The following is a 19266-nucleotide window of genomic DNA, read 5'->3' on the forward strand; positions in this document are numbered from 1 at the left end:
GTTCTGAAGACAAAACGGGGTCCAACCCAGTACTAGTAAGGTGTACCTAATAAAGTGGCCAGCCAGTGTATATATTTATGCAATTTAATTATAATGACGTTTTTCAAGTGTCCTTGTGGCAATCTTTTACCTCATGAAGGAGTTCATCTGTTCTTGACAAAAGACAATTTCAACAGAATGATTAAAAATTTAATTTCAAATCTAATATTACTTTGTTTCCACAGTAATTCAATATTTTTTAAGTACTTTTAATAAGTACCGTAATATATAGCACCATTTGCTAGTAGCATATTACCCTCTCTATACAGACATCCACTTATTAAAAGAGTCGCCTTCAAGAAACGTCACGTTCACTCTTAAGACACTATTATCGGTGCAATTGAAGTCCACATCTTTCCTGACTCCCATATCGTAAAATGAAGCAGAGCGCTAATGATCCGTCTCAATGCACATGACTCCGGGTACTTACCACTCTTCACCAAACCACATTACGCCGACACCTCAATAATAGCATTGCTACTTCTTTATTCTCTCAATCAATGGCCGACAAAAATGACCTGATGTTAACGCCGGCCACATTTCACTGCAGCACGGGCCATGAATCCTCGTCGGAAGTCTATCATTAATTCAAACTCGGCCTCTGATATTTTTTTATTGCTCTCCCGCAGTGAAAGTCATCAAGTCAGGCGTCAATCAAGACATTTATTAAATTCACAAGTGAGATGCCGCTAAATTCCCTCAGATCAGCATCAGCAGGGCACGTAAATATAAAGGGAGAAAGAAATATCTCCGCGCACCGTCTTGAGATGGATAACATTTGCGTATTCTTTTCTAATGTCGTTTCACAAATTCTGATTGCTTTTAGTATAATGTGGTGGATTCACGGGCCGTTAACGTGTTCCGCTCGAGATGAAGCGGTTTCAGAGCTAACCGTGGAGTAAAAGAAAACACTGAGTGCTTCAGGCGAAATCACGCAGCTCTTTTCTTCGCTCCGCACAGACCACACACACACACACACACACACACACACACACACACACACACACGCTGCAAGTATGAAGAATACTTTCATGCTCTGTCAGTGTTGTTTCAGTACTTGATTCACTAACAAATTCCTTAAAATGCCTAAATTCATGATGCAACTTTCAAACTTGTAGGCCAATTTTTAATGCTAGCTTATGAAAGATTCACCCTTAGGTACTCTCTGTTCGTTTTGGATTGTGGACCACCCTTTTTGCTGTAGTGGTGTGGATTCAACAAAGCACTGGAATCATTCCTCAGAGAATACAGTCCATATTGATACTAAAAGGTCATTTAAAGAGGACCTATTATGCAAGAATCACTTTTATTATGGTTTAAACATAGTTGTGTGGCAGCAGTGTGTGGATATATCCAGTGTCTAATGGTAAACATACATCTTATAATCACACTTATTTATTCTGATCTATTATTACTTTTATTGTTATAAATTAATATGATATAAATGATGATGTATTGAATAATAATATGATATATTGGAAAATATGATATATTATTTGTAGTTGTTATTTAATTATTATATGTATATATCATTTTTATATACATACACACACACGCACACACACGCACACACACACACACACACACACACACATATATATATATATATATATATATATATATATATATATATATATATATATATAGAGAGAGAGAGAGAGAGAGAGAGAGAGAGAGAGAGAGAGAGAGAGAATTTTTTTTCAACACATTTCTAAACAAAATAGCTTATAAATGGTCATAATGATCATTTCTAATAACTGATTTATTTTATCTTTGCCATGTTGACAGTAAACAATATTTGACTAGATATTTTTCAAGACACTTCTATACAGCTTAAAGTGACATTTAAAGGCTTAACTAGGTTAATTAGGTTAACTAGGCAGGTTAGGGTAATTAGGCAAGTTATTGTATAACGATGGTTTGTTCTGTAGACAATAAAAAATAGCTTAAAGGGGCTAATAATATAGAACTTAAAATGTTTTTTTTTTTTTTTTTTAACTGCTTTTATTCTAGCTGAAATAAAACAAATGAGACTTTCTCCAGAAGAAAAAAATATTATCAGACATACTGTGAAAATTTCCTTGCTCTGTTAAACATCATTCGGGAAATATTTAAAAAAGAAAAAAAAATCTAAGGTGGGCTAATTATTTTATTAATAGTTTTATGTATGTATATATATATATATATATATATATATATATATAGTGTTTGTGATTATCAAAAGTATTACATTGCTTTGTAAACTTTTATTATTACCATTTGCTGAGTCTCCCCATACAGTTTGATATAGCGATTGGACCTGGAGGCCGCTTTGTGTGACTTCACACTTAACTTTACAAGCGGATTGCAAGATAAATAATGATGTAAATGTAAAGACAGCATTCTTGCTGATTTACAGTAAGTTACTGGCAAACTGCTGCCAGTAAGTTACTGTAGATTGTACAGGAAATTGTTAGCAGTGCCATTCGGCACAAATCCATATATTTCTCATTTTTTGGCTGCACTTTCTATGAAGGAATTCTGTTGAACCACAGTTCAGGCATGTCTTCTCATTGGTTAGTAACAAACTATCTTATTGCACAACAATCATCCTGATTTTTGGTTATAAAACTGCCCTTACTGTAAATGCTGGTTTCCACACAATTCCTTCATGTTGTCCTAACACAAATCGATTAAGTTAAGTAGATTGAACATAAACCAATTAAGTGCCCCCCCCCACCCAAATGTAATAAATATCTTGGTTCAACTTGCTTTAAATTAGTAGTTTGACAAAGCATCAAAAGTGTTTTTGTTAGTGTAGACATCACACAAGAACAAACAATAGGTGTACCTAATAAAGTGGACACAAAGTGTGTGCATATGTTACGTTCATTCATTCATTTTCCTTCGACTTAATACCTTTATTGATCAGGAGTCGCCACAATGGAATGAACTGCCAACTTATACAGCATATGTTTTATGCATCGGATGCCCTTCCAGCCGCAACCCAGTACTGAGAAACACCCATACACCCTCACATTCACACACATACACTATGGCCAATTTTTTTGCACTGGGGGAAACTGCAGCACCCAGAGGAAACCCATGCAAACACGGGGAGAACACACCGAAATGCCAACTGACCCAGCCGGGGCTTGAACCAGTGACCTTCTTGCTGTGAAGCAACAATGCTAACCACTGAGCCACCGTGCCACCTTGTTACATTCATAAAATAAATAAACAAAACAAAACAGTATCACAACCTATTGAAGAAACATGCATAAAATGGCTAAATAGAATAATATGTTCAGTCTGCTGGGGTTTTAACAGCTCCGCAGCCCATCTCTCTCCTTCTCTCTCTCTCCCGCTAGCTATCTTTTGTTTTCTCAATGCAGGATGAATATTGCAGATATTGTTTGACAGCATCCAATGCCACAGACCTCACATAAATAAAGGAACAAAGAAATCTATGGCATAAAGGACATAGTCTAGCAAAATACTAAATATCCTTGGACAACTCCATGACTAGAAATAGCAACACACTCACTAGAGCTCGGTTTAATTTACAGCTACATATTGTGTACTTGAAACATAAAGAGCAGTAAAGCCTGTGTTTGAAGCACACTACAGCTTGATCTCATGGCATCGGTTCAGTCTGTTATAATTAAAACTCTGGCAGATTTATTGTGTGTTCGTGAAGAGATGGTAGAATGCGTGTACAACAGCGTAACAATCTGTAAATATTTCAGCTTTCATTGTTGAGCTCTGCCATGCTATTATGCCATTGTTTCTGTGTAAATCAGTAAATTGTTCTATTGTTATGTTGAGCAAATAGCCATCTCGCTGATGCTCAAACGGCCAATGCATCTTCATCCAGCCAAGGCTCTCCCGTGGCCTGGTGGGTAATCAAACGCAGGCTTTTCTGATTCCAGTATGTCATTTCAAAAGCTAGAAACAACTCTGTTTTTTGCCCACCTACAGCATACATCCGTTCATTCCTCGGTACAGCTAGATCCACCGCAGTCCAATTCCCTCCACTATTGATTTTACTGCTCTTATTTTCCACCCCGTTTTAAAAACCCACACAGAAAAAGCATGTTCTAACAAATCGTCTCGCTATTGGCCCCTCCGCAAGGCCGAGGCTACATCTCGCAGAAATAAATAACTTGTATTTCAACCTCATTCTCATCTGTTTGGAGAGGACAGGAAACATTATTCTTGGATATTGGATCAGTGTGTCAGATACACACATCCCGGCTTTGATTTGAATGCCCGATGTTGCGCCCCAATCCTCATCTTGGCTTCGAAATCGCAAGCGGATGCCAGCCGGGATAGTGGATTTCAGCTTTTGAGACGACTCTAAAAATATTCGCAACTAAATGCCAAAGCCTTTCTGCAACACTGTGATGTGCCAGTCAGATGATAAATGAGAATTAGGGTTTCTATCTAATCATCCTCTGAGGATGTCGTCTTTTTTTTTTTTTTTTTGATCATCGGAGATACGTTTACGGTGCGAATTATACATTATATAACTTTTGAGTAATGTTAGTTCATGAAATTCATGCTTTAGTGAATCAAATGTATGTATGTATGATGTATTTATTTAAATTGCATCTAATTTATTCATAAAATGTATTTAAATTTTCAGTATTTTGTGGGATATTTAGCGCATTCTGGCCTACGATATACTTTAGCTATTTCAGAGGTCAAACTATGCATCTAATTTTAATAATTTTTTATCGATATGCTGAAACAAACATTCATTTATGAGGGAAGCATCTTGCGAACAGTTATCGTTGATACTTTAGAACTGCCGATTTCAGTCTGTTGAATGATTTTTTTTCCTCATGTAGACAATGGTTCACAATTCACAATGGTATGAGCCATTATAGGGGTGGTCAAATGTGTATTTATATTATCTATTATTTTAATAATTTATATTATTATTTAAGATACAGATCAGACAAAACTATTTCTCACTATTTAGGAGGCTAACCCCCCCATACGTGTTGTTTTGACATCCATTAAGGGGATCAGTCATTAATTTTGGGATCAATCCCCTCCAACACGCCCTAGTAATTCACACCCTGGATGGGTTCCCAGGGCTTCATATTTCGGCAAATGTGTGCCTGGGCTACCTATGCTTGCAGTTTTTGTTTTCACAATCCACTACAGGCCGCTGTTTATATTTTTGACAATCCCAAATATGTTACTGGGGCACATTTTCTAAAACACCTTTTTTTGCCTTTTTTATATTCATAAAGATATGTTCAGGGTGTGAATTATACATTTATATAAATTTTTTGGTAATGCTAGTTCTTGTAATACTTGCTTCAGTTAATCAAATTTATGTATTTATTTAAATTGCATCAAATTTATTCATAAAACGTGGATATTTTGTCAGATGTTCAGTGTATTCTGACCTATGGCATACTCTAATTAGCTATTTCAGAGGTTAATGTAAGTCAAACTAGACAAACTATGCATCTAATTTTAGGCTACTTGTAGAAACAAACACCCATTTTACTAAAAAGTGTTTTGTGAACATTTACCATGTCTATCGGTGCTTTCTGTTGAATGTATTTCTTTTCTCACATAGTCAAAAAAAAGCTGCTATATTGATGTGCATATCACATCTCTAGACGACCGCTTATCCGATCTTGCCTTTACCGTCTTATTAGTGCGATTATACATTCACAATGGTATGAACCATTATAGGGGTGGTCAAATGAATATTTATATTATCTGTTATTTTAATTATTAATATTATTATTTAAGATACAGATCAGAGAAACCTCTTTCTCACTATTTATAAGGCTGACCCCCCCATACGTGTTGTTTTCACATCCTTCAGGGGGGATCAATCATACATTTTTGGGGTCAGTCCCCCCCAACACTCCCTAGCAATCCACACCCTGGATGCATTCCCAGGGCTACATATTTGAGAACCGGCAAATGCGTGCCTGGGCTACCTATGTTTGCAGTTTTTGTTTTAACAATCCACTAGAAGCCGCCATGTACAGTTTTGCCAGTCTCAAATATGGTACTGGGGCACATTTTCTAATACATGCCATTTCTCTTAAATCCACCACTAGTCCTTCCCATGCACGAGAGAAGCCGGTTGAGTGGTTGTAAACCCAACCGATAGTGTTTTCTAAAGCAAACTAGAAGAGAAAAGCCATTGCGACCATGCAATTTCACCACAATTTCACTTATTTTAATTTTTTTGGTTTCATTTTATGTGGTTTCCGGAGCCGTCCTTTGCCAGACTCAAACCCCACTCTACTTCGTATCCTAAGTTTGATGCCTGCTGACTACAGTGGTAATCAGTGAGCAGTATAGAACGAAAAGGAACAGATGTTGTCAGTGTGGTCGTACTGCCCCGTAGTGTTTGTTTAACATACTAAATGTAGCCATACGTAGTCCAGGGTACACATTTACAGGTTATCAAATATGTAGCCCCGGGCACATGTTCCCTTTTTTTAAACGAAGGACCTCTAGTAGTTTTGTGTTTGTTGCCTTACTTGTATTGGGTGACTGGTGGATTAGCTTTGGCTGAGCAGTGAAACTTCACCAGGTTTCCCTCCAGGACTGGTTGAGGCTCCACTGAGAGATTCACCAACGGTAGATCTGCAAGCAGTAAAAGAAACGAATGAGAAAACATTTCCTATTTTTAAGAATAAATGCTGAGTATTTGAACCATTAGAGGCTGATTCGCTTCTGCTGTTATCTCAGGAATTGGTCAGAAAGGAGCACTGGAAATGCATAATTGTAAGTGGATTAATGCAGTATCATCAAAGACGTGAAAATCAGGGAACAAAAGTATTACGAGAGCACTGCATGTTAACTAATGAGAGGTATACCTTTTTATCTTTGCAAATGAGGACTAATTAGAACAACGGTTTAATCTCAAAGCCATCCATGACAACTAAAACAAAACAAGAACGCAGCGTAATGCCATTTAAACTGGGATATTAATAACAAACACACAGATTATGTGCGTAATACCATCATATGTTTTTCTTTCATTTTAATTAACACACTGCCTACTTGAAATGTTCTTTCGGCAAACTACATAATATTAACATGCAAAACTCAAATCACACAATTAGAAGCGAAACGATTTCGAATAAGCGTCTAATTAAAACTGACATGTCTTATATAAAACACAGGTATAAACTCTATTCTGAAAAAAAGGAATGAACAATTCAGACGAGCTAAATCATTTAAGTCGTTTCTCTAAAAGATAAGCATATTTAAATGTGAAATAGTATCATTAGATGCAGTAGATGTCCCTCATGTGCCTCTCATGCCAAGAATAATTAAAAAGTTTCCCACATGATGCGCTGAAAAGAATGAGTAGATGCACCGAAAAAGGCTTTACTGGTCTCCGGGGAGGCTAAAAAAAGGAAAGGAGGCCTAATTGCTGTGCTTTTACCAAGACCGGACGGTGTCGAGTGCAAAAGCTAAGCAACACACATCAGCAATTCGGTGTCTACAGGGAGCATGGAGAAATAAAGATAAAGGAGCGAAAGAGGAACGGGATCAGTCATGCGTTTGAGAGCCAGCTATTCTACATAGATGCTTTTTTGTGTCCTATTACCCTCAAGTAACACTAATTTAGTCTTTGTTGGCATGAGTGCTACACCACAGATCAGCGGAGCAAGAGAAACAGGCCTGACTCAGCTGGAGAGTCATCGCGCGCTGCTGTTCGTGTCTCTTCTGAAGTACAGTATGTGGCACAGCTGGGCAGAGCGGCATCCCAGCGGTTGTTGCAGGTGCTGCCCTTTTTCCCCATCTGCCTTTTTTTTTCGACCACACACACACACACACACACACCTGTGTCAGGTTGTTCTCTGGGTGCACAGCAGCAAGCTTGATTCCTGAACCCACGGGACGCACCGGTGCAACCGCGGACTAACTGTATTGCTGTGTGCTGCCCGCTTACCAGCAGGATACGTGTAAAACGTTTACTCTGGCTAATTGAGCATGCGGGTAGGTGGAGAGCAGGCTTGTTTATTGGTTGATGCATATGGAGAGTTCGGCCTCTTAATGTCCATTGCAGATTGTTCACTTGTAGAACTAAGTTTAAAGAGTCAATGTAAATCATGCGCCCAAATAGACTGCCTAATGTTAACCCTATCCAGGTTACCCAAATATGCCTATGAGATCAAAATGTAAACCTGACTGAAACTAGGCTTTTTTGTGGATTGATTGATATATTGATTGATTGATTGATTTGATTGGTTGGTTGGTAGGTTGGTTGGTTAAATCAATTGGTTAGTTGATTGGTTGATTTATTTACTGGCTGGTTGAAACATATTGTTGAAAAATGGACTATCTTCTGTGCAAAGTATCAGCATCAGTATAGTTTGTTGGTTGGGTTAAGTTAAGTTAAGTTAAGTTAAGTTAAGTTAAAGTTGGTTTGGGTTGGTTGGTTGGTTGGTTGGTTGGTTGGTTGGTTTATTAAGTAGTCGATAAATTAAAACATAGTTTTGAAAAAAGGAATCTTCTGTCCAAAATATTAGTATGGTTGATTGATTGCAAATGTAAAACTGACTGAAACAATTGATTGTTGGATGGATGGATGGATGGATGGGTTGGTTGGTTGGTTGGTTTATTGACTGGCTGACTGAAACCTGACCGAAACAATTGATTGATTGGATGGATGATGGATGGATGGGTTAGTTGGTTGGTTGGTTGGTTCATTAATTGGTTTGTTGATTGGTTTATTGACTGGGTGATTGGTTGAAACATATTGTTAAAATGGAATATCATCTGTCTAAAATATCAGCATCAGTATTGTTGGGTTGGGTTGGGTTGGGTTGGTTTGGTTTGGGTTGGCTTGGGTTGAGTTGGTTTGGGTTGGTTTGGATGGTTTATTAACTGGTTGCTTAATTAAACCATATTGTTAAAAAAATTCAACTTTTGTCCAAAATATCAGTATGGTTGATTGTAAATGTAAACCTGACTGAAACAATTGATTGGATGGATGGATGGGTCAGTTGGTTGGTTGGTTGGATGGTTTATTGACTGGTGTATTAGTTGAAACACATTGTGAAAAAATGGGATATGTTTGGTCCAAAAATCTGTATTTACATTAAAGTGCATTTTTGCTCAGAGTGGGCTTCTGAATAACAATCCCCCTCATCCCCCCGTTATAGCAGATCAATATTCTTAAAGATCATTATAGGAAAAAAAATCTTTAAAATAAAGCACATATGCAAACTTCTATACTTTTGTCTAGGAGTTTGGTAAAGATTTATGCAATTTAAATTTCATGAAAAAAAATATGTTGGGGAACCTCAGAGGAACCATTCTGGGTTCCCTGAATAGTTCGTAAAATATATATATATTTTTTTTCCTTTTGTTTTTAGCATGAACATGCAGTGAAATGGAAAGATCTTAATGATGTTAAAGGTTCTTTGTGGAACAAAATATGTTAATAATGAATCTCTATTTTTAAAAATGAAGGGTGTATTGCAAAATGAACAGTGCATATGTTACAGTGACTTTACCATGATGTAAATACAGTTTCAGCAGTATGTCCTTCTCACCACAGTTTAGGAATATAATGCAAAAGCTGATGCAAACTTTTGTGAATTGTGAATTGTTTTCTCACAAGATAAAGACAGAATATCTCACAATTAATCATAGGACACTGATGGTCCATCAAATAATGCTGTCTTTTACCTTTGACGTCAATATGATATATGTATATCAAACCTGGACAATGATGAAGTTCTACAAAAAAACTTTCTATGATGTGCGAAACAATCCCACAATGTAGCTTAAAAACACTTTATACCTCTGATAAAAATCAATGTGCCTAAAAGCTTTCAGCGGGTTATTACTTTATTTTCATCACTTTCATGCTAACGTTCAATTTTGCGCCTTGGCTGTTTTGAAGCAAATGATGATTGCCTTTGATGTCAGTGCAAGTCTTTGGAGAGTTAACCTTGAGGGAGAGAAAAGCCATCAAAAGTGTCTTCAACTTATGACAAAACTGAAGATTGACATTAACTTTCTGTCTTAAATAACGGGAAAAAATGGACGTTCGGCCCTAGAGGACTGACTAGCACCTCTCAAAGGCCCAGGCTGGCAGAAGCTCACCGAGACCCCAGTGACCTGAAAATCTATCGACACCGAGCGTCTTAATAAAGAAGTCTGTTTGTCACTTTGATGTATAAATGCATGAGTCTCTCCGGCCTGAGACGCACGTGACTGGACATCAGTATGCAGCTCCACTAATTCCTCCGGTTCATCAGCAGGGCGAGCACGGAGGTTTGAAACACGACTGCAACATTGACAGCCCACCAAAAACAATAGCACTAGAAAAGAGAAGCCATCGGAAAAAAAAAATTATATAAATGAAACGAATTGGGGGGGGCAGTAGTGGTGAGATGACAGCTTTTGATCGGAAGTTCAAAGCACAGAGCAGATGGCGGTTTCGAACAATCGGCCAACTTCCCCAGAGTTGGGAGGAAGGTGCCAAAGAAAATGGCTTCTCTGTCTTTCTTAAAGCTGGATTTCCATTCTGCCTGGGTCACTGTGGCCAGCTGTTCTCAGCGCGAGACGGAGAGAGATGATGGCCTCGTATCAGCAGGAGAAGGCTGTTTAATCTCTTTATAACTCCACTGAATCTGTGCCACAGTGTGGCTTTCAGTGGCATTGAGAGCTCACGGCAGATTTGGCTCTGCGTGTGAACAGTTCATGCATCTGTACTGGAGATGGAGGTTATAGTATTGTCAAGGCCTTCTTTTGCGGTAAGTCACATGCCTTGGTGTGAGGTAAAGGGTCAACGAGAGATTTTTCATGCATTTCATGATTTTAAGTAGCTTTTGTGTGTGTGTTTTGAGTTTTTCTTTATAACTTTGTCCTACCATGTAAAACCCAACAGTCAACTTTATCAACTGAAATAAGTGTAGTTAACTCAAAATTAACTGAAAGTGAATTCTACTCATTTGAAAAGAGTTTTGACTCCGTGTTGAAGGTAATGAGTTAACTAAATACCTCATTACTTTAACTTAAATGGAGTAAGTTCACAGTACTCATATAGATTAGTTTTTTTAACTCAAATGGTTTGTAGCAATCGGTTTCCTCAGACGGTTTGAGTTGCCTTAACTTATTGGTTTTAAAAAACTCGGTTTGAGTTCTCTTCATATTGGCTTTTACTGTACTCAAATTGCTTTGTTTACTCAAATTATTTAAGTTCACAGTACTCATTAGGATTAGTTTTTGAACTTAAATGCTTTGTTGCAATCGGTTTCCTCAAATTTTGAGTTACCTTAACTTATTGGGTTTTTCGTGTTTTTCTTTTCATTATTTTCCCTATTTTTTATGCTTTTTAATTGCTTTATGGGGACCTTGATCTTTCATCCAACTACTTTTAACCTTTGAAAAGTGAGTTTTATTAACATGTTTAATAGTTGAAAGTGATGTATTGTCTGGGTTGGTATTGTATATTACTGTACAGAAACTTTGTATTAAACTGCCAACACATGTTCTGTATTTTACAGACTTATTTCTCTATATATTACATCTTCTACATTATATTATTTCACACGACTAAAATGAGAATAAAACACACTTTGTTAAGCTGTAGAGTTGAATTTTCAGCATCTAGTGTCAGCAGAGCAAAGGTCAGGGTCTCATAATGCAATTTACAATTGCAAATAAATGGAAAACACTTGTGAATCACAAAATCCAGAAACTGTTAATTAGCAGATATTTTTACAGTGTATGCCGCCTGTCCTCCTTGGTAGAAGATATATTATATCTCAATGGGACTTTCTTGGTTAAATAAGTAAAATAATAATACTATTAAAAATAATGGAGAATGATTTCCCAGTACTGGGTTGTGGCTGGAAGGGCATTAAACATTTGGCGGTTCGTTCTGCTGTGGCGACCCCTGATAAATAAAGGGACTAAGTCAAAGGAGAATGAATGAATGAATAATGGAGAATGATTTCAGCAGCAAACATTACTTCAAATAAGAATCAACGTCTGACAATTTACTCATCAATTTAGCCTCTGCAGATTTAGTTACTTTCTACTTCAGAAACAAATTGTTGTTGTTTTTTTTCAATGTACAAAAAGGCAAATATAGAACAGTTGTCATTTGATGCCACATGAAAACATTCAATTTAATATAACAGTGCCATCAAAGAAAATAAGATAACAAAAGTGAAACAAATGCTATTTTTATGAAGCTTAACTTGTATATGGCACTCAGTTTTGTGTGATGAATTTAAACACTGTGCAGTTTTTGCCCTGTTAAGTTTCCTGTCAACTCTCTTAATGAATAATGTAGTGCTAAAGCATATATTCTTGTTAACATAATGTGTTATTCCTTACACTAATTTAATTATAGCCCATCTGTGCATCTAACTCTCGTAAAGTCAAAATGTTAAGATGATAAACTTTGAAATCTCTACAAGTAAAACTGAAGCAAAACACAGTTAAGTGGTTGGAAAAAAACACTTAACTATATATATATATATATATATATATATATATATATATATACACACATACATACATACATACAAACATACATGCATACATGCATACGCTCACCGGCCACTTTATAAGGTACACCTGTCCAACTGCTTGTTAATGCAAATTTGGCTGTAACTCAGTGCATTTAGGCATGTAGACATGGTCAAGACGATCTGCTGCAGTTCAAACTGAGCATCAGAATGGGGAAGAAAGGTGATTTAAGTGACTTTGCATGGTTGCTGGTGCCAGACGGGCTGGTCTGAGTATTTCAGAAACTGCTGATCTACTGGGATTTTCACGCTCAACCATCTCTAGGGTTTACAGAGAATGGTCCGAAAAAGAGAAATCTCAAACTGAGCGGTAGGAGAATGGCCAGACTGGTTCGAGCTGAAAGAAAGGCAACAGCAACTCCAATAACCACTCGTTACAACCGAGGTCTGTAGAAGGAACGCACACCACGTCCAACCTTTAGGCGGATTGGCTACAGCAGCAGAAGACCACAGATGACGGGTAACACTCCTGTCCACTAAGAACGGGAAACAGAGGCTACAATTCACACAGGCTCACCAAAATTGGACAATATAAGATTGGAGAAATGTTGCCTGGTCTGATGAGTCTTGATATCTGCTGCAACATGGTCGGGTCAGAATTTGGCATCAATAACATGAAAGCATGAATCCAGCCTGCCTTGTATAAATGTTTCAGGCTGGTGGTGGTGATGTAATGATGTGGGGGATATTTTCTTTGCACACTTTGAGCTCATTAGTACCAATTGAGCATCTTATCGATGCCACAGCCTACCTGAGTATTGTTGCTGACCATGTTCATCCCTTTATGACCACAGTACACTCCTCTTCTAATGGCTACTTCCAGCAGCATAACACACCATGTCATAAAGCGCCAATCATCTCAGACTGGTTTCTTGAACATGACAATGAGTTCACTGTACTCAAATGGCCTCCACAGTCATCAGATCTCAATCCAATAGAGCACATTTAAGATGGGGTGGAACAGGAGATTCACATCATGGATGTGCAGCCGATAAATCTGCAGCAACTGTGTGATGCTATCATGTCAATATGGAGCAAAATCTCTGAGGAATATTTCCAGTAGCTTGATGAATCTGTGCCACAAAGAATTAAGGCAGTTCCTAAGGCAAAAGGGGTCCAACCCAGTACTAGTAAGGTGTACCTAATAAAGTGGCCGGTATATATATATATATATATAATTTTTTATTATTATTATTTTCTCTCTGTGAAAGAAGATAGGTGGATTATTGAGAAAAGCAGGCTTTGTTGTGGCGTGATGTGACCCATGTTAGACCAATGCCATATAAAGTATGCATTTTTTCTTCAGCTTAAAGAAATGTTCTCTTTAATTTTCCCGTAAATTCATATTTAGATGCTAATTCGCTTAACCTCAGGTCAAATAATTCTTGCGGGGCTTATGTTTAGGGAATTTTCTGAAGTAAATCTAATTCCTGCGTTTAAACGATTACTGCAAAATAAAGACAGGGAAATGCATTAAACTCGACAAGTTTAAGCAGTAAAGTAACGCTGTGTAAAATGCTTGGTCTTGTCTCATTTAGGCCTTACTTTGACTGAAAGCGAGCGAGCGAGCGAGAGCCTCAGAGACCTGCGCTGATCAGAATGAGAATTATCTGAGCTGAGGAAAAATCCAGAAAGCCTTTAATTACTTTTGTTGCCGATGACATTATCACATCGAAACCAAGTGGTCAATTAGCAGACCCTGAATGAGGACTGACAATAGCAGGAGTGCGCATATTAGACGTGATGGAACCTGCGCACACACCTCCTTACTGGCTTTGTGTTTTTTAGTTTTTAACATTTATTATCCTCTAGAACTGTCAGACTTAATGTCTCAGTAAGTGTCTTTCACTCGGCTGAAGTAATAAATCAAAGTCTTTGTCCACTATTCTAATCCTTAAGGTTCTCATCTTAACCTTTTGTCGCTCTCTTAAACAGGGAGACGAGAAGAGTATCTGTCGTTCACCTGGGGTCACTCATCGATTCTCTGTCTGTTATGTCTCTCTCCCTGTGTAGGGAACACAGCAACATGTTCACTGCGCTGCACTCACAACATCGATCCCGCTACACACATGTGCACACACGCACACACAAAGAGAAAAAAAGCTAAATAAAGTATATTGATTTTTCTTTTTCGTTCTCATTACTCTTGCCTATAAATCCGAGTCTGTTCTCGCCTACACTGTGCTTATTGTGATTTTCAGGGAGTATGGCGAGTACAGTATGTGCTTTATCTATAATTGTTTATAAGAGTTAGTAGAGGGGCTCTGATTCATTCCATTGACCCAAGTCATTTGATTCAGTTCAGCGATTGATTCAATTACCGGTTGGCTCTTTCACTCACAGTGTATGAATATGTCTACTTTTCTATACTCTAGAAAGTCAAGGAACAGTATGTGTAATGAAAGTGAAGAGACATAAATGACTAGGGTTGGATTGGTTTGCTTTAAAAAAGATGCAGGGGATGTTTTTGTACACTCTCTTTTAGCACCCTCTTTAAAACATGTCATTGTTGATTTGATTTATTTTGTTATACATATAACCAATATTTAAACTTTAAACTTCAGAAGATTTTAAGTCCAGAAGAGCAATATTTGGTGGAAAAGTCTCGATTTAACATTACAGTCATTGAAAATATTGGTTATTTTGACCAAATCTGATTTTCTGAGGTGAGTTTGAGTCTTAATTTGGCCACTACATTCTCTGTGTTGAAGCAGTAGGTAGTGCTGTCGCCTCACAGCAAGAGGGTCGCTGGTTCAAGCCTCGGCTGGATTTTTTCCGGGTGCTCCGGTTTCCCCCACAGTCCAAAGACATGTGGTACAGGTGAATTGGGTAAGCTAAATTGTCCATAGTGTATGTATGTGTGCGAATAAGTGTGTATGGGTTTCCTAGGGATGGGTTGTGGCTGGAAGGGCATCCGCTGCGTAAAACATATGCTGGATAAGTTGGCGGTTCATTCCGCTGTGGCGACCCCAGATTAATAAAGGGACTAAGCCAAAAAGAAAATGTATGAATATTAATATTACTTGGTAAAATTACTGTTTTTATGTTACTGTGATGGTTGGGATTAGGGGTAGATGTTAATAAAATACAATTTAATTCATAATTTAATAAATTATATTAATATTACTTGGTATAATTACTGTTTTATATTACTGTGATGGTTGGGATTAGGGGTAGATGTTAATAAAATACAATTTAATGCATAATTTAATAAATAATAATACAATAAAATTGATGTGTAAAACAACACATATTTAAAATGAATATTTCAAATTTAAATTTAAATTAAAATTGTATTTAAAATTTTTACATTTCTTTCAATTAATGTAAATAATTCTCATTAACTTCCGTTCATTGCTGTATCCCTTCTACCAACAACTCATATTCATACAGCATAAAACCCTTCAGTGAACTTTTGTACTTTTCCAGTTTCTAAAGTTTTACGCTCACAAAAAAAATGAGTTCACTCTTAAACACTCTCATAATTTAACAGTTGAGGGAATGCCCATAGATAACACACTTTTCCACGCAATCATGCATCGGCTTCATTTATTCAAATTAAACGTTTAGGTAATTTCCCCTGGAATGTTCTACCGCTGCCGTAGCAGTGTTTAGAGCTTCTCAATTCTCTTTCCCCCAGAATCAAGTGCATCGGCAGACAGCTGTCCTTCATCAATATTAAGTGATTTGCATGGCTACACAGCCTCCCCGCGGCCTGCAGGACGGCCCTGTGGAAACACGCGTACCCTCCTGCATCGCGCGCACACATCCGTAGCTTTGTCCCTCCTGCTGATACCGCCATAACTTATTCATTAAACACCTGCCAGTGTTTGATCCTCCGAAGGGGAAGCTTGCCGTCATCCACTTGCTATTCACCGTCTTTATTTGTTCCCTTCTTCCGAGTTAATGTCTCACACGTTGCGGCGCTGCAGCTCAGGAGCGTAATGTAAATGTATCCCACTCAGACGGGTATTCATTTAGTCATTCAGAAGCGGACCGGGCTTCTGACTGCATGTAATTCTGAAAACCTCATTATCCTCTTTTGCGCAGATCCTGTTCCACATTCACCTGCCTCTCTCTCTCTCTCTCTGTCTCTCTCTCTCAGGGATCTTCCTTTCACCAAATTTCACAACGAGTCGACTCGCCTCTGCGACGCGTTCAAAACATTTCCATCTTTCCACCGAGAGGTTGCTGTAATGAAATTAGAGAGCGCAGAGACTTGGCAAATTTGCCTGCTCTGTGGCTGAGTTCAATTACAGTAGGTCTGATTTCTCGCGTGGTTTAATTAAACACAGACGGCGGGATGGGGGAGCAGATCTGGACAGCACTGGAGTGTGCAGGGTCTCTACGCCTGTACACAGCATTTAGGGCACGGAGAATCAGACTGGAATGAGAGGAGAGAATGTAATGCATTTTTATAGCTTAATTTTATCGTCACTATTAAAAACGCGGGGTTTCACACTATTCCTTCATGTTGTCTCAACGCAAGTTGATTAAGTTAATCAAATTAACCAAAAAATTTAAGTAGATTGAACATATAAAGTATATACACACACTACCTGACTAAAGTCTTGTCGCCTATTCAAGCCTAGCCAACAACAAATAATAACTTGAGTTCTAGTTGATCGTTTGGTATCAGAAGTGGCTTATATGAAGGGCGAAGGCCTCTAAATTACTCCTAATTTACCCAAATAAAATATGTTCATGCCTTGATTTTTAATGATTTAATTAGGACAGTAAGATCTGATTTTGTTTAGACAAAAGTCTTCACTTAACAGGAATAATGTCCAGTATCGAATATAAAGTCATGGTGCGGTGGAAAAATAAGGAATATTGTGTATGGCGCCGATCACACCAAACGCACTTTTTGCGTTGAGAGGCGCCTTTTTTTGAATGAATTGCTAACAGCCGCGAGTGTTTTGCGCGCTGCTTATGTGCCCTGCATGCCTCTCATTTTAACTGCCTGCTGCGCCTTGCGTTTTTGCCGTTGCGTGCCGAGCGCTCGCAGTTGAAATAAAGTCAACTCGAGTGCATTACTTCAGTCGCGTCTTTTTCATTCTCCAATCTAATGAAAGCAGAGGCGGGGTTTCCTTTGAGGTTCCTGTGTTGTCAAGACAACTGCTGAGACTTTTGAAGATGGAGGAGAGACTTGTGGTTGCTGGTTTGAGTTATCCGGTGCTGTATGACTCACAAATCTTGAATTTCACAATATTAATAAATATTAAAATTATATCAATAGCAACAGCCAAACTCGCGCACATTACGCAGCTGATTCAGTCGTTGCCTAGCACCATAAAAAGTGCACCGCGCTTCTTTTTTTTCTTGTCAACAAAAAAGGTGTGCCGCATGTTTCAGGATTGTTAAAGCCCATTTGATCTGATCAGCCCCTATGAATCCCATGAGCTTGGAGGACTGCATCCAAACATCTCTGCAGTGACTCATATCACTTATTAATAAAGTCATCTGGAATGGCAAAGAAAGCGTTCTTGCAGGACTCCCAGAGTTCATCAAGATACTTTGGATTCATCTTCAATGTCTTCTCCATCTTACCTCAGACATGCTCAATTATGTTCATGTCTGGTGACTGGGCTGGCCAATCCTGGAGCACCTTGACTTTCTTTTGAGAAGGAGCGCTATCCTGTCTAATAACTTGCCCTCCCTTGTGGGTTGTAATGTAATGGGGTGAACAAATGTAACCCCAAACCATGGTTTTCCTTCACCAAACTTGACTAATTTCTAGGAGAATCTTAGATACTTGCAGGTTCCAGTTGGTCTTCTGCAGTATTTGTGATGATTGGGATGCAGATCAACAGATGATTCATCAGAAAAATCGACCCTCTGACACTTTTCCAAATGATCAACTAGAAGTTATTATTTGTTGCTCCTACAGCTGGGATCGACGACAAGACTTTTGTCAAGTAGTGTACACATTGTACAATACTCAGCATAAATGAAAACTGCTTGTTTGTGAAAGAGTGATTTATCCATGTTTTGATTTAGATTTTTTTTTTTATTTTATTTATTTTTTTTATTGATTTATTTATTTGTATTTATTTATTTTTATTTATTTTTATTTATTTATTTTTTTGGTCAGTGGAACTATTGGTATTTTGAATGAGTTGACTAAAGCTTTGTTTGAACAAACAGACAAAATTGATAGATTTATGATACAGTTGAATGGTAAAAACAATGTCCTCAAACAAGGCTGAATTATTTTATACAAAATACCACCACACTGTGAAAGTAAATCAGTTAAAAAATGTCCTGACAGAAAACTACCAGTATGAGTTTTGTTCAAATTAACCTTGATTAACAAATGTGCTTGATTAACAGATGCTTATTACACATTTGGTTATTTGGTTGGTTTGTTGGTTGGGTTGGTAGGGTTGGTTTGGGTTGGTTTAGTTGGTTGATTAATTGGTTGGTTGGTTTTGGCCAGAGGAGAAATTGTTGTGCCCAACTGAACCTGGTTTCTCTCAAGGTTTAAAAAAAAAAAGTATCCCTTCAATTTTGTCAATTGGTGAAGTTTGTTCCTCGCACTGGCTTTCTTGGTTTGGCACTTATGGCGCTGCGCATTGATGGATTTGCTCTTCAGTCTTTGGACTTTCAGCAGTGAAAATTAAACCACACTGAACTCTGAAAACTGGACTGACACAGTTTCAATTTACTTGAACTTCTATGTAAAGCTGCTTTGACA

The 19266-nt window shown here is 37.8% G+C and overlaps 1 protein-coding gene across 6 annotated transcripts in view; it reads right to left on the bottom strand.

Moving 5' to 3' along the window:
* kirrel3b (kirre like nephrin family adhesion molecule 3b) overlaps nt 1–19266 on the bottom strand; it is a 347355-nt gene that overhangs the window by 67060 nt on the left and 261029 nt on the right. For all 6 annotated transcript variants that reach the window (XM_056478234.1, XM_056478232.1, XM_056478230.1 and 3 more), the window contains exon 6: nt 6543–6648. In XM_056478234.1, coding sequence (XP_056334209.1) covers nt 6543–6648 — 106 coding nt within the window. The remainder of the gene's footprint in view (nt 1–6542; nt 6649–19266) is intronic.

This window comes from Danio aesculapii, chromosome 18 (genome assembly GCF_903798145.1).
Source record: "Danio aesculapii chromosome 18, fDanAes4.1, whole genome shotgun sequence".
In the NCBI taxonomy this organism is placed as follows: Eukaryota; Metazoa; Chordata; class Actinopteri; order Cypriniformes; family Danionidae; genus Danio; species Danio aesculapii.